The 17,995-nt window shown below is 33.0% G+C and overlaps 1 protein-coding gene across 1 annotated transcript; it reads right to left on the bottom strand.

Annotated features, from left to right (window-relative positions):
- Positions 1-7,393: 7,393 nt before the first annotated feature.
- On the bottom strand, positions 7,394-8,083 carry LOC132747247 (uncharacterized). Its single transcript, XM_060736573.1, has one exon. The coding sequence runs from the start codon at positions 8,081-8,083 to the stop codon at positions 7,394-7,396; it is 690 nt and encodes a 229-aa protein (XP_060592556.1).
- Positions 8,084-17,995: the final 9,912 nt, after the last annotated feature.

Genomic DNA, 17,995 nt, shown 5'->3' on the forward strand with positions numbered 1-17,995 from the left:
AATGATTTTATTTCTTTGCTGAATAATGTTTGCAATTATTTTGTTTGACACAGTGTATTTATTCAAACTTTGATGAATATATAAAAGTAATGGTACTGATACTTTATAACTCCCCCCCCCCCACCCCCCCCCCCCCAAAAAAAAATAATGGAACTGCAGTACTTTGCTAAAATCTAGTACGGGTACTGGTAATGGTACTGCAAAACTCAAGTACTGATACTAAAGTACTACACCCTTAGTACAAATGCAGCTCTGGTTTATGCTAGGGGCGGGAGGGATGTTGCACTTATTCATTATCCCTCATATACATACTCAATCAAACCGAGTCTGCAATTTTCACGTAATGTTGTTGCGATTAATGCTTCCGAGGGACCACTTTATTTCCAGATTTTTTTCTACATGTATATATTTTTAGCCTATATAATTCAAGTGACCCCAGGAGCGGGGGCATTGTTGATCGTAGAAAGTTTATACATGGGTTTTGCACGCCGTCTCAATACAAGTAGCATTTCTGCATAATAATGTCCTTACATCGGTTCAAAAGATACAGACCGGACAAGGAATGGCTAACAGACGGTTGACCGGACGACCAGGTGCATAACGATATACATCGAAATTTTTTCGGGCGTATAAAATTGAAAGAAAATGATACTTTTGGATACAATACACACCTGCAAATATAATAAAACACTCCTAGAGAACCAAGTTTTTTTGTTGTTGTTGCCTTTTTCACGGTTAAAGAACTTTTTAAAAACCTTTGAGACATAATAAATATGTACAGTAAATAAATGGATTAATGATATACTAGAAGGAAAATTGATAATTGCGACACAGTCGTTTTGTAAATATGAACTGCCAGATTTTCTAAAATAAATTTTTTTCTTGACTTTGATGGGAAACGCCGCTTCCAATGCATAATTTACTCGTTCATTTCTTCAAATTAGACATATTCAGTAAAGTTTCACAGATTTCAATAAATTTCTGTTATTAAAATAATTTACCCAAGGATGAGCATAGTAGATCTTTAACAAACGACTGTGTATGCACGTGTACTCCTTCGGGATCATTGAGTCCAGCACTTTTAAGTGTTGAGAATTGAGAATGGCTCAAGCCGGTGCTAGGGGGCGTGAAAGATGTTGCATTTTTTCATTATTCCTCATGTACAAAGTGAATCAAACCGAGTCTGCAATTTTCATGTAATTTTGCTGTTTTTAATGCTTCCAAAATTTCACTTTTTCTAGATATTTGTATAATTGAGAAAAATGTTGTTTGTACTTGCTTATTGTTATGATTCATATTAATATTATAAATGACAAATCAACATATAAATATACTGTTAGGCTTTTTTTATTATTTCGCAATTCATATATATGAAGGTGAACAAAGTTCATATGCAAGAATGACGATAATATATTTTAGAGTATACGTATTTTGTAAGATCTACATTGAAAGACAGGTACGAAGCTATCATGTATAAAGACAGATCGAAGGGTCAAGAAATGTTATTTTATGTCGTTATTGTTAAACACAAACTGGCGTTAGATTAAGTTTTGATATAGGCTGCTTGCGAGTAAATATTACATGTATACACCTCGAAGAAGATATTCATATCGCATCAATTGTTAGATTAAAGCAGGATGTTATTCGTAAAAACCTCAGACATGCTAAGTTAAAACAAAATTCAGGCTCGGAAAATGATAAATTATATGAATTAAAAAGTATAGAAACTGGAATAATTGCTCCTGAACAGGTCTAGAAAAATGAAAAACAAGATCTGTTATGAAACTTTTGGCTGATAGAAGATTTTCTATTATGATTGTCAATAATACACATAAAACTATAAGATTAAAACGGGATTCAGTGGTTGCTAAGGTTTCAGATATTGAGAGCATTAACTCGGTCACAGAGGCTCTTCAAACAACTTCCTCTCTTAGCAACGATTTCGAACGTGATATTCATACACCGTTAGTGAATTTAAATATTGTTAGAGACTTAATAAGGACAAATAGAATGTATTTGCATATAAAAAATTCAGAATTAACTCCAACAGATAGTGTAACCATAAAAATACCGACAGGTAATCATCCTCCAATCAAATTACGTCCATACCACACACCTCTAAACAATAGAAAATGTATTATTGATAAATTATAAGAAGAAATCATAGTCAATATAGTTTTCTGGTAGTTGGAAAGCGCGACAGTACGAAACGATTTTGTTTTGATTTTAGAAAATTTAATAAAATTACAAAACCAACATTACACGAAGGCTGTTCAATATATTATGAGACTGTCCTCATATATTTTTATTCTAACAAGGAAAATAACTAAATGTGGTATCATTATTTAATATAACTTAATCTTGATCAGGTTACCGATATTGGTAGGAAAAATATAACGCGACATAGAAATTATGATCATTTCAATAACCATAGTAACACGCTATAAAGACGTAACTCATAATATAAAGTAAAGTAAGAAACAAGTTTTGCAATAGCGTAAAACTCCGCCTATAGTTTGTACGTTATAAAAGTGACGTCATGATGTGAAAAAATGATGTCATTTGGTCGTAAACCCAAGTTGCAATTAACATTTGTTCATGGTTACCCTGACACGTTGTCACGTTAAGATTATGACGCAAGAACGTCTTGAAGTGCGGGCGAACACTAAGTTTTGCTTGCCTTTCGGCAAATCGACGACGTAAATATTTACAAAGTTGCAAGAGGCTAAGGGGAAAGACAATGTTTGTCGTACCTTAGCGTTAAGGTGGCACAACAAGTTTTCTAGGGAACACACAATCCTGAATGACGAACATGGGTCCGGCAGAAAAAGTCCGAGAAAGCGGCAAGTGTCGCGTCAATTCAGTCAGCGCTTGATACGGATAGGCGTTAAACAGTGCGGGTGGCATGCCACCAAAAATGTTTTCTGCATTCGGGAGCATATTTTGAAAAGCTATGAATGTGACAAGACATCACATAGCGACTTAAACTGCGCGGACGACGTCGCTGATGTCGCACATATTTTTGTGGGGGGGGCGACATATTGTGTGTGGGGGCGCTGGTGCAAACATTACTTTCTAATAAATTCTGTAACTTTAAAACGGTTTTATGGATTACTTTAATATTTTCAGATAGTATTTAGAAATGAATGAACTTTGTTACTATGTTTTATATAAGTGTTGAAAGTATCAAATAAAAGCTATGAACACAGTCTCGTTATATATTGAACAACCCTCGTATCTCCTTTCTCATATTGATGATATTTTAACACTACTATGGTCTTCAAAATATTAATCAACACTAGACATGAAATCAGGATTTTGGCAAATACCAGTACATGGGTTTGACAAAGAAAAAACAGTTTTGACAACATTTCGAGGACTCTATGAGTATAATGTTGTTCCATTTGGTTTAGTTTCTGCACCTGGAATTTTTCCACATGTCTTATAAAGTTAAGAGGCATTTACAGTAAGTTATCTTGATGGCATTCTCATATTTTCGAAGGCATAAAATGAGCATTTTCACATATAAAACATTATTTTTTTAAGTTAAAAGAGCATAAATTAAAACTTTAACTGAAAAGGTGCAGTTTAATTCAGCCACAATCCAATACCTTGGTTTTATTATTGATCATGAAGGTATAAGACCAGACCCAGATAAAGTAAAAGCTATAAGGTCACTTCCGTTACCAAAATGTGTTAAGATGTCAGACCTTTACTTGGCGCGCTGTTTTTTATAGAAGCTTTTGCCCAATAATATTCTAAAATTGCTGAACCTCTGATTAATCCTACTAGAAAACGTGTTTTTTAAGGACAAAAGAATGTCAAGAAAGTTTTGAACAACTAAAGAACATGTTAACACGTATTCCACTTTTAGCATTCCCATACCCAAATAAGCCATATATTCTATACACGGACACCTTAGATCTAATGGTCAGACCATTTTAAGTCAAAAGTGTGACAAGCTGGCACTGAATAACCTATATTTTTCTTATCTCATAAGTTAAATGAATCTCAAAGAAAGTACAGTACCATAGAAAAAGAAGCATTCAGTATTCATTATGCCTTACAAATATTAGATTTTTATTTACATAATAAAGAGTTTACTATATTTACATACCATAGCCTTTAAAAAATCTTTTAGAAGCACCAATGCAAAACAGAAGAATTAAGCTTTGGACCTCAAATATTTCTGCCTATAACTGCAAAATTGAATATTTACCTGGACAATAAAATTTATAGTCCGATTTCTTTTCTAGACCTCCAGCTGATGATAGAAATGCTAATAAGTCTGATGTTTAACTTTGCAAGCCTGATATTAATGACAATGCCTTCAAAAGAACAGTCTCAAAATCAAATACTAATCAAAATTATGATAATGGACATGCTGTGAAATAGATAAATACAGAACAACTTGGCGCGCTGTTTGACGAAAATTGCTGAAAATTGATGAAAGCTATGAAGTAAATGCTTTTGATTCTACTCATCTTAATGCTTAACAAATAGAAAACAAAGAATACCAAATTCAAAAGCCAATTATAGATTTATTAAACAGTCAGAAAAATTAAATATTGCCTCAGAACAAGATAAGGATAAAACCATTCTTGAACTAAAAAAGTTACTAGGCCAAGGACAGCCAACTAAATCAGTGCATAGCAAATATTTAGAAATAGACCGAGTTGTTTATTATGAATCTAATTTAGATGATAATACTAATCTTAGAATGTTTGTTCCACAACATTTAAAACATCTCATCATTACTCAATATCATTTGAATAATGTTCGCCCAGGAACACAGAGGTTATTAACAACAATAGAACTAAAACAAAGTTTCAAAGCCATATGTCAATGGACTTTGAAAATATTTGAACTATTACAAAAACTTTAACGTAAATTCTAAGTCGAAAAAGGGGCTTAATTCTGTCAAAATGCTTGATAGAGTTACCTCCTACTGTTTACAGATTGGGGTCATGATGTTGAACAAGTGTGCAAAGTTTCAAAGCCATATGTCAATGGACTTTGAAAATATTTGAACTATTACAAAAACTTTAACGTAAATTCTAAGTCGAAAAAGGGGCATAATTCTGTCAAAATGCTTGATAAAGTTACCTCCTCCTGTCTACAGGTTGGGGTCATGATGGTGAACAAATGTGCAAAGTTTCAAAGCCATATGTCAATGGACTTTGAAAATATTTGAGGTATTACAAAAACTTTAACGTAAATTCTAAGTCGAAAAAGGGGCATAATTCTGTCAAAATGCTTGATAAAGTTACCTCCTCCTGTCTACAGGTTGGGGTCATGATGGTGAACAAGTGTGCAAAGTTTCAAAGCCATATGTCAATGGACTTTGAAAATATTTGAACTATTACAAAAACTTTAACGTAAATTCTAAGTCGAAAAAGGGGCATAATTCTGTCAAAATGCTTGATAGAGTTACCTCCTCCTGTCTACAGGTTGGGGTCATGATGGTGAACAAGTGTGCAAAGTTTCAAAGCCATATGTCAATGGACTTTGAAAATATTTGAACTATTACAAAAACTTTAACGTAAATTCTAAGTCGAAAAAGCGGCATAATTCTGTCACAATGCTTGATAGAGTTACCTCCTCCTGTCTACAGGTTGGGGTCATGATGGTGAACAAGTGTGCAAAGTTTCAAAGCCATATGTCAATGGACTTTGAAAATATTTGAACTATTACAAAAACTTTAACATAAGTGGTTACGCCGACGCCGACGCTCGGGTGACTGCAATAGCTCTACTTATTCTTATCGAATAGTCGAGCTAAAAAATATATTGGCCAAATATGTTCAAAGAATTATTTGAATATGTTTTTAAATGGGTTGGTTGTCAGTCACGTTATCTAACGAAAATAAAATCACCAACTAAGCGAGATTAACATGCCTCCATTTCCTTTTGTCACCACCCTCAGTTTTGATTGCTATGGACTTAATTAACAAACAATGAATGGTAACGGCTACATTATATGTTTTATTGACCTTTACAGTGGTTTAGAGTGTTTTCCTACTGCTGACAAAAGTAAAAATACAATCATACATATTCTATTAGGAGAAATTTATCCTCAAAGTAATGCACTATCAGAAAAGATGCGGTCTCGGACTGATTCAGAATTATCCGACTTTAGTTCAATACAAGTAAATAACGAACCTCAGTCACAAACAGTATATAATGCTATTCAGTCTGATGCAATGGCTGACGATAATGATTCAGATACCGAAATGTTTATAAACTCTATTACTACTAAACGAAATCGCATTGTTAAGCCGCGTTATATATACCATGTTATATGCTATATTGATTTTCGCTAAATTGACCTCATGCGTTGTAAATAGTTATTATAGAAATCCTATAAAACAAATTATTTTAATTATAAATCTTCATATGTTTGGTGATTGTATTCCTTTATATTAATTTTTAAGTTTAGTTATTTAAAAAAATACATTAACTGAAATAATTTCGAATTTTTTTCTCAATCGATTCAAAATAAAGTATCTTTGCATAAAGATGTATCCTAATATATAACAGTAATTACTCTTTCACTTTTTTAAAACATTATTTAATTCGTTTATTTATTAAAATCTCAAAAGTAAAATTAGTTCTTACCTGTGTGTGTAATTTCCAAGTTAGCACAACGAAAACTTTTTTTTTAAATGACAAGATGTAAGATTAAGGTAACTAAGACATCAGGCGTTTTTTTTTTTTTGTTTTTTTTTTTTTTGTGTTTTTTTTTTTTTTTTTTTTTTTTTTTTTTTAAGAGAGATTTTAAGTGATTTCAAATTTTCTTAATTTTGTTAAACACAGTGTTAAAAAGGATAAAAATGTTCAATATGTATTTAATTTTTTTGTAAATATTGTTCTTATAAGTAAGAAAGCAATTTGTATAATTTAGATAAATGTTGTTTGTACATGCTTACTGATGATTCATATTATTGTAAATAACAAGTCGACATATAGATATACTTTTAGGGTTTTTTTTTAATTTCGCAATTCATATATATGAAGGTGTACAAAGTTCATATGTCAGAATGATTGATAATATATTTCAGAATATACATATTTTGTAAAGACAGGTGGTAAGCTGTCATCATGTATAAAGACAGATTAAAGGGTCCATTAAGTCCGTTTAGAGTTAGATTTCGGAATTGACCAGAGTAGATTGTTGTACACTAATGTTGAATTAAAATGTGAAAAGGTAGCTCTGCGTTTTCCTTCCCCTACTACAACACACAAGATTGAAAGCGTTAATTGTGGATATGAATTTGCACCTGACATACCAAATCATTAGAATATAATGTAACATTGAAGTGATAAACATCTTCTTTTGAAAAGTCATTGGAAAGTCATGCTGTACTCTTGTACGTGTACTCTTACATACATGTTCATTTTAACAGGATTTGTACGTCTTCGATCGTGCACATGCTGTCCTTTGTTGTAAAGCCCATTAGCCCGATAATTACTTGCTTAATTTCAAAAGGCGTACCTTCGGGAATAGAAACTTTTACAGCTGCATCCCACTTGTTCTTATCATAAATGTAAGGACGCATCTCTTCTATTTCTATAATTTTTCCTCCTCTCATTAATTCTAGGAGCAATTTTCCAACTGCAAACGTGTCAAGTCTTAAGGAAACCTGATAATCATACTGTTTAATTTCTTTCTCTAAATAATGTCTTAGAACAGTTGGTGGGAAATACATAGGGCTTATTCCATGTGATTGTGTTCCGTGTCGCTCTCCTATTTTCTTTATTGATCCAAAATCGCATACTTTAATAACGTCTTTCCATATAAGAACATTTCCAGGATGAATGTCACAGTGGACTAATTGTTTGCAATGATGCAAATAGTCCAAACCAGATAGTATTTGATAGAACCATGAACGTATTGTAATTGTTTTGGGATAAATCTTTCGCGGAAATCTCTTCAAATATGCTTTCAGTGATTCGCCCCATGATTCTAATAGAACATCAATAACACCTGCTTCTCTTTGAATTATGCCATATATTTTAATAACATTGGGGTGATCACAGTCTAGCAAAGTGTTAACCTCGCGGTCTAGTGATTTCATATGCATTGGATTATCACACGAAATGACACGTTTAATAACGAAAGTCTTGCCACTTTCCTTGTCAACACATTTGTAAGCTGTCCCAAGCCCTCCTTTACCTAATTCATTTATCACTTTAAAATGAGAAGTCTGTTCATAAATGTTTCCCTCAATTTGCTTCAAAGAGATATATTTCTCAAATGATTTCAAAATAACTCCAGAGTTCAATCCAATTCTTTTCTTAATGTTGCGTGATAAAAATATTGCTAAATCATAGGGATCACCATAAATTGTTTCACCAGACGTAAGTAAAGATGGTTGTCTTATTTGTTCTCCTAGGTATTCAGTTCGTTCGCCAAAATCAGGATCAGGGCAACCTTCAGCCATTGCAAATTCTTTGAAATCTACAAACTGAAAACACAATATTCTTATACAATTCCCAAATGTTAAGTAGTTTAAAAAGTTATTTGCATCGAATTTTTATATACATTCCGTATTGTTCATTTAAGTTTAGATAATCTATAAGTAGTTTACATAGTAGAAATAAGCATTGCATACATTAGTGTTTATAAACATAGAATCATAACATTTTAATAGTCTAGTTTTAATGTCAACAATAATATTAAATAATTCATAAATTACAAACTGATGATATATGTTATCTGTTATCTATACCGGTATATTGATCACATTTGTTTAATCTGGGTTTGAACAACTATTCAATTTCAATTGAACGAAATGAATGTTTAGTCAGTATTGTCTTGTCAGGATAAATTAAATGCACCCATGTTGTCACAAGAGAAAGATACATAATGAATGATTAGATGATCATAAGTTTAATAATAATTTGGAAAACCCGTACTTTGTGTCATATCATCACATTAAAGTCTAAAAGTTTGTTTTGTTTTTATTTTCATTTATTTATAAATATATGTAGTTGTTATATACGGATGTATTTTTATATCTTTATAAGTTAATACGGACCTACTTTGATATAATTATACACATGTATTATCAGTTAGAATAACCTTATTGGGTGTATTATCAAAAGTTTAATACATAAATAGCACTGTCATTAAACGAATCATATCATGTTCCAAATATAGAAAACATAATACACACAGTATAACGATCAATTGTAATGTAAACATAATCGAATAATTTTTAAAGCAATTGACGACTGCTATGATATGCTCTCTCATTTTCACTAGTCTCAGCGTAGACTTGTCTGTTAAATACCACTTTGAAAGAATGCTTTGACATGTGAACATATCGTATCATAGTTGGAATAAAACTTATATATTCATTTATGTTATGGTGATCACTGACCATCGACCATTCAGGCAAGCAACTTAAACGGGTCTAACTATCATGTTCAAACAATTTTAAAATTTCAAAAGAAAAAATGTCAGCCATTTAACAGGTTGGGGAATATTCCCGATCGAGCTATATAGCTCGTTTGAGCTATAAAAGCCCGTTCGGGCTATAAAAAGAACAAAAGAAAGTGGCAAATGTCCTTTGAAAAAACGACTATCCGAAAGCGCATATCCGAAGAACACCTTAACTACTCCATGTTGCCTAACACTTCGACACGTGACATTGGTAAACACAAGCAGCCTCCGAGGAGCTGCGCCCACACATATAATGTTGGGAGAACATGTAAATTTATCTTATAAAACCGTCACCTGCATCAAAATAATTCTATTTCTTCGTTTCGTAACTTGAAATTTCACTGGAGCCGTCCCGGAAGTTTAACGTTGACACACTTATCATAGGTAGAACTATCCAACCTTAGACTAAAGTCGGTGATTTTATATATTTATATAAATAGGTATATCGTGTGAAGTTAAAAGCTAACCAAAAACTTACTTTATTTGATAATGTCCTTGGTACAAGCGATTAACTTCAATATTTCGAATTTTATATGAACACGTTTTCCACACGTTCATTTATCCGCGCGCATGCGTCTCAACCCGGAAGATTGTCGTCAATAATTAGGAAGATCTTATTGATTTTTGTTATGTATATAGGTCTTATTTTATTTGTGTTTAGTATCTGTTTCCTGAATAGCTCAGTAGGTAGAGCACAGGACTGATAATCTCGAGGTCCCGGGTTTGATACCTACTCGTGTCACTATCATTTTTAATAATTTTATTTATTTGAAGTTTATATAAATTTTCATATTCATTCATCTTCTTTCAAGAAAATTCTGTTCATGTTTATTGTTTGTTTTGTACATACCATTTATTCTGCTGCGGACATTGGACATTGATAATATCTGAGTTGTGGACAATTGTTTTTCGAACTGTGAGTTAAACTTGAGGACATTTGTTAAATTCAAGGTCTTAGATAATAGTGTGTAAAACTTTATTTTCATAATTTTTATGTTATTGTAAATAACTGTTTCTCTTTGATTAAAATTGTAAAATTTGTTGCTGCGTTATCTTCTCTGTTGCGTTTAGCTCGTAAAATTTGAAGCCCAAACCTTGTGAACTTGTTAACTTTTGTATTGATCCTAGATGATGTTGGGTATACTAAAGATCCAAAATGAGCTAAAACAACATATCTACAGGATATTTAAAGAAAAATGAAAACTTCCAAGGTCTAAATACTATTTCATCTTATATTATGGTTAAATAAAACTATACATGACTGTATGATTTACTTCCACATTTCTCTATTTTTAGTTTTGAACATTCATCATCATGTACATCAAATTTCGAATACTAACTTGAACCTGTAGGCTATGAAAAATGTTTCAGAAATTGAAAAAAAAAATAGAAATACTTATGCAAAGAGAGTACAGATTTTGAATGATAACACATATCTTTTTTTAAATAATTATCGAAATTAAGTTCATGTATTCCATTGCATATAATCTTCGAGTAAGAAGACGATTATTTACATCATATCTGCAGTTGGTTCTTCAGTGTCTTCATATATCTTTAGATCAATGTTTACATCCTGACTAGAAGGTTTTGACTTTGTAAATATTTGTTATATCGTCATTAATCATCTTATGTCTTTGTTAATAAAAACGGTGAGCACCGAGTATGTATTGTAGATAGCGACTGATATGTGTTTGTCTAATGTTAACATTGTTTAAAGGAAAGAGATTACATGTTTGACCACTAAGCAACATCTCCCTCAAGCTTAGTTCAGTGGCTTCATGTTTTAATGGTACATTTCATAGTTCTCCTAACGCTTCTCATTGGTCTGATCCTTCACACAAACATTTAAACGCATTATTTTTTTATTATCTTATACGCTTTTCGTCTTAACCGTGTGCTTTCCGGGTGATTTGTTGTTACAAACCAGATGTTTGAAATCAAGAAAAGTATGTTGAGGTAACTGATAAGTTACAATGGTAGCTCTAAATCTTAGAAACTGATTCTTTATTATTCAAATGACTATACTTGTAAAAAAATTGCCTCTATAAAATATTTGAAGTATATGTTTCTATACAAACAAGATTATTTCTACCTTCGATTTTAATAATGAGCAATATAACTGGTCAAGGATTTTATCCATAACAATGTTGTTGTAGTAAAGTTAAAATGTTTTGTGTATTTACAAAGTACTATATATGGCAAATTACATAAGACCCAACCAGTTACAATGTCAGAACTCATATTTGGCAAACTGACAGTTCCACAGGCTCTTCACTGAATAATATCCACTGATTAAGTTTATAAACATTCCTTCACAAAGCCTTGGTACCATCCATTTGTATGACCCTTAATACATTGAAATTGTCTTTTTACAGCAATATTTGTCTTCATATGCGTCTCTCTAAACCATATACCTGATATATTCTAATTGATTTACCGATTACGTTTTCTTTCTTAAAAATGACCAATTTAAGGTTGTCTATTCTTTGTGTGTCGACTTACACTATGTTCTTAATCTAAACAACTCTGAATCCTACATTGCATCTTCATTATGATATGTTTGAGACAAAGACATCAAGGAGTAATAATAAGAGATGCCTCTGAATATTACTCATTAATAATTTACTCAATGGCTTATGTTATGCTCATTCCGGACGATAATATGTATACCAAATGTTTATTGGTCAAAACGTTGCAACGCGAATAATACTAAAAGGGCCGTTTCAGCTGTGATGATTTCAAAGCTCTTGAAGAATATTAAATCGGCTGTCCTATCTGGAGCAGAACACCTGTAAGACCCACCTTACTACTTGCAACATGCAACATCAGTTATATAAATTTTGTTCTTCGCTAAAATCATAGCTAAAAACTTTTTTCTCGGTCCATTAACGGGATATATTTGTCATATGTTTACTATTCAACAGCACTTGTAATAGTAGAAGCAATATGAAATATTATGTAATCAAAATATAGAAAACAGAATCTCTTAGCTTAGGAACGACAAAAAAATGAAAAACAAGATCAACAAGGAAAGGCGGCGTTCAATCACTAGAATAATACGTAAGAAGAAATAATTTGTAACTGATAAGAAATTTAAAGAAAACTAATAAATGATTGAATAATAGGCCTATTAAGTCAAAGGGCACAGGGGAATGGATAGGAGATTCTGTGAATGGGGGTAAATTAAAGAAACAAAACTAGGGGCAAAGGGGAAGACACTTACCAGATACTTACAGTAGACGAGAAAACAAGGGACGCAGACAAAATGTCACCAAAACAGTATGAAACAACAAATCATACATCTGAGGAACACAAAGGGGCGCCGCCTTGGAACATCAGCAGCATAAGTACTGCTGGGGAGTTTAAACCGGTCAAAAGTGCACCAAACCTCACCCTATGAATTAGACAGTGTAAATAAAATGAATCCCAGCCAAGTGAAATTCTAACAGTTGTTATGGTTACAAAAGGTGAAAACGACAAAATTAAGAACATTGCAGGTTTGGTTTTATCATGGCCGATAGAGGTAATCAAAAGATTCAGTTTAAGTCCCGACTTTAGCTGAATTCATTTCAACATAAAAAAATGACAAAACTCTGAATTTAGAAGCATCCTCAAATTTTTTCATGCGACGGTTAACGTTGAATTTTAAATGTGAGACGTGAGTGTTATTTAATGGACAGAGCTGTATGATCCCAAAGTAAATGAATATGTTTGCCCACAGCAAAAACCATGAACGGAACTATGTAAAATGTAACTTGCAGAGATAAGACGTTAAATGACATATGTAAAAAGGCAACATATTCCTTATACGAAGGTGACATTGACGATCTCCACACGGCACAGACAACGTTGACGTGACACCAAAATAGTTTCTGTCTCATTGAAACAACCGTTTGACGCTGACAGGGTCTGAAGTTATGCGGCTTACAATTCTTAGATTATAATAGTGCGATAGGTTCACTACTTGGCAATGCCGCCACAACAAATCGGTTGTGCAGCCCAACCGGTCGAACACACCACTCGGGAACACAGTCATAGTCGTCCCAGTTTTACCCTAGTGACATGAATTATATTACATATTGTTCATATATCTTAGATCTTGACCTAGTGTTTGTATATAAAATGATTTAATTCTTAATTTTACATAAACATGTATAAGGTGGTGTAAACTAAGTGATCCTAAGGTCAGGGTCGATTTTGACCTTTGGTAACTATTAAAGAGGTCACCAAGTCGACGATAGATGCCAAATATTTAGAAATAATAGAGAACTATGTATTATTGTGTCTCAGGAGACAGTATTTTACTGTCTTTATTCTTTTAACAAGTCAATGTAAAAGTGTACCTGTGGCTGGCATTATTGTACATAATAAACACGATTTATAAGTTTATTCGGCATATCTGCACGCTAAATATGTAAGCCCGTGATATTTAATTTCAGAGAAACAATGAAAGACTTACAATATGCAGTTTCAGAATGACAATAAAATGCCGAGGATAAAATTATGTAGTTTCCGAAAGACAATACATGTATAAAAGCGTTTATTGGTCTATATAACTATAACCCGTAGGACGGAAAAAATAAAGTGTTGCATGACTTTTGTAGAGTTCTAAAACGCCACATACAAAATATTTAAGCTATGAGCATTAAATTTTGTGAGGAGACGATTTATTTTAGATTTAATTTTAGTCTTGTTTATCTTTTGTAACCTTCAAAATTCGTCAGACTGTAATCATTTATGTAACTTGTGACGGAAATCTTCATGTACAGACTCAATCAAACCGAATCTGCAATTCTCATGTAAATTTGTTGTTTTAATGCTTCCAAGGGATCACTTTTGCTAGATATCAGCATCAAACATGTACGTAATAGTTGGTCAAAATCTTAATTTTGGATAAGAAGGAGGGATATATTGTTTACAGACGAACCGACGAAGACGGACGAGGCCAGACGGTCATCATGGTATCAAGAGTCACATTTGAGCACTTTTTGCTTAGATTATCTGGAAAGAGAATATCTCTATACATATTTAACCATATTAAGAGTCATTTAATGTTGTTCCCGACAAATTATAATTTAAACAATTTTCGACTGACATGTGCTTATTTCGTTTTTGCTTAGTAGCCGAGAACAAATTTCATATTTGTTGATCACCTCATACGTGTTTGTATCTGGAGGCTTTACAAATGAAACAAGATAGCCATGGCATTGTGAAATGTACCATTACGTCAATTGAAATGTAATTCAGTACTTCAGTTACATGAATATTATGGCCATAATATGATTTTTGGTTTGGTTTTACGTCGCACCAACACAGTATAGGCCATATGGCGACTTTCCAGTCTTAATTGTAGAGAAAGACCTCGGGCCTTCTTCCGTGCAGTATTTCAGACTCGAACGGGTAGGACCACCGACGTTCCGTAACAAGTCTGGATAGCTTTCTTACATGAGAGTATCCAAAGCCCTTTCGGGACTCAAGCCCAAAGCGGTGAGGGGCAAGTGGTTTGTAGTCAACAAACTTAACCAATTGGCCACGGACGCCCCTACATAATGATCTAAGCAGCATACAAATTGTTATTTCAAACAAGCCACCATCGTCAACAATTACAGTAGAAATAAACGTGACACCTATATACTGGTAATTATGTACAAAAGGTCTATATTTTCATATTATCTCTGCTAACTATTAGATGACTAATATTTTTCTTAATTTTCAACTAATTATGCCACTGTTTGCTATATTACCACTTTATTTACATTGTGCTACTAGCATGACAAATGATTCTGCATAGAATTTCAGTACTTCCTGTTTCATGTGATAGGCATCTAACATTCTAAAAACATTTTTTAAATTAATTAAATTAATGTTTGTCTTTCCCAAAAACGGTAACCTGTACGTATACTCATTTCTAGAGCATAATGGACCTTTAAAGAAAATTTATACTCCGGGTTAGTGAAAAATGACTTGCAGATGATAGTTTTATAATCTTTTATCATCGGACCCCAGATAGTAACCGTCAAAAGCTGGTAAATGAATTAGATTACTGTAAGAAATATTAATTACAAAATATCCCTCTATTTCGGAAAGGCTGGGTTCATATTGTTTAGCGTTAAGAGGAAGGTAAAACAGGTTTATTACCAAGATATTGTTTGGCAAGTCCTTGGTAATACAAAGTTGTTCTTGTGTGGTACGTAGAATAAAATGTAACTAGAACTATCGCTAAATGTGATTAATACCCCCACAAGACTGCTTCGGAAATGAGGATGTTACTAGTAACAGAATACCTTGTAAAAGAATTGAAATATAGAGTTATGGTTGTGGGCAATTAAAGATAGTTGTGGTTCTTGTATATTGCATTTCCTTTCAATGTGGTTGGCCATTGATGAAGTTTTATTGACTTACTCTGTAATAAGTCCAGAAAGACAAAGAAAGGAACAAAGGGCAATAACTCTATAAATACTGAAGATGGAGTTATAGTTTTTGTGCACTGCACTTCCTCTTTTTGTGCTTGACCATTGTATGAAGTTGTTTTGAATTTCAACCAGTACGTTTTAAGTTATGCTCCAGACAAGGAAAAGTATCAAAGGGCAGTAACTCTGTATTTTATCAAAATGGAGTTATGGCTCTTATGCACTGCACTTCCTTTTAATGTCCTTGACAACTGTATGAAGTTGTATTGAATTCCAAACAGTAGTTTTCAAGTTATGCTCTGGACAAGGAAAAGTAACAAAGGGCAATAACTCTGTAATTTGTCAAGATGGAGTTATGGTTCTTGTGCACTGCACTTCCTCTCAATGTGCTTGACCATTGTATGAAGTTATATTGAATTCCAACCATTAGTCTTCAAGTTATGCTCCGGACAAAAAAAGCAATGGAAAAGTAACAAAGGGCAATAACTCTGTAATTTGTCAAGATGGAGTTATGGTTCTTGTGCACTGCACTTCCTCTCAATGTGCTTGACCATTGTATGAAGTTATATTGAATTCCAACCATTAGTCTTCAAGTTATGCTCCGGACAAAAAAAAGCAATGGAAAAGTAACAAAGGGCAATAACTCTGTAATTAGTCAAGATGGAGTTATGGTTCTTGTGCACTGCACTTCCTCTCAATGTGCTTGACCATTGTATGAAGTTATATTGAATTCCAACCATTAGTCTTCAAGTTATGCTCCGGACAAAAAAAAGCAATGGAAAAGTAACAAAGGGCAATAACTCTGTAATTAGTCAAGATGGAGTTATGGTTCTTGTGCACTGCACTTCCTCTCAATGTGCTTGACCATTGTATGAAGTTATAATGAATTCCAACAATTAGTCTTTAAGTTATACTCCAGACAAAAGAAAGCAATGGAAAAGTAACAAAGGGCAATAACTCTGTAATTACTTTAGATAGAGTTATGGTTCATATGAATTGCACTTCCCCTTACTGTGTTTGACAATTGTATGAAGTTGTTTTGAATTCCAACCAGTAATTTTCAAGTTATGCCCCGGACAAGGAAAAGTAACAAAGGGCAATAACTCTGTAATTAGTCAAGATAGAGTTATGGTTCTTGTGCACTGCACTTCCTCTCAATGTGCTTGACCATTGTATGTAGTTATATTGAATTCCAACCATTAGTCTTCAAGTTATGGTCCGGACAAAAGAAAGCAATGGAAAAGTAACAAAGGGCAATAACTCTGTAATTACTTTAAATAGAGTTATGGTTCTTGTGCACTGCACTTTCCCTTATTGTGTTTGACAATTGTATGAAGTTGTTTTGAATTCCAACCAGTAGTTTTCAAGTTATGCCCCGGACAAGGAAAAGTAACAAAGGGCAATAACTATGTAATTAGTCAAGATAGAGTTATGGTTCTTGTGCACTGCACTTCCTCTCAATGTGCTTGACCATTGTATGTAGTTATATTGAATTCCAACCATTAGTCTTCAAGTTATGGTCCTGACAAGGAAAATGCAACGGACGTCTGGACCGACCGACCGACCGACCGACCGACCAACCGACCACCGGGTGACTCCTATATACCCCCCCCCCCCCAAAAAAAAAAAAAAACTTTTTTTTTGGGGGTATAATTACATGTTATGATGTAACATAATCAAGGTGTTTCGGAAAAACTTTGTAATTCTCAAACCAAGGTTGGTTTTATTTGCATGTAAAACCTGGTCAACAAAAACTGTGAAGAGCCTAAAGCCTTGAAGAAATTGTTCAATCAAAACCCAAACAAGTTCAAAAAGGATGTTAAGAATTGTTGTTGTTTTCTTTTCATTTTACTCTCATAGAAAGGGAAAATGGAAGGGGAAGGAGAATATAATAACTGGCAAATTGATCATATAAAAGAAGCAGAAAATACTAGAGGAATCGACGATATACACAAATATCAAAAACGCAAGTTAGTATTTGGTGAATTTTTAGCCCTAAGCAAAAATATATTTACTCTTAAATTCATAAACCATTATGAGGTAATGTATTGCATACATTGTTAATTTAATGAGTTAAAGAAGTTGACCTTGAAAGCTTTAAAAGATTTTCTTGGACTAGTTTTATAAAACCGTAAAAT

This window comes from Ruditapes philippinarum, unplaced genomic scaffold, assembly GCF_026571515.1.
Source record: "Ruditapes philippinarum isolate M1 unplaced genomic scaffold, ASM2657151v2 ctg7_1_1_1_1, whole genome shotgun sequence".
Lineage (NCBI taxonomy): Eukaryota > Metazoa > Mollusca > Bivalvia > Venerida > Veneridae > Ruditapes > Ruditapes philippinarum.

Coding starts and splice junctions, on each gene's coding strand:
- LOC132747247 (XM_060736573.1), bottom strand. CDS start 8,083: ATGCATATGAAATCACTAGACCGCGAGGTTAACACTTTGCTAGACTGT.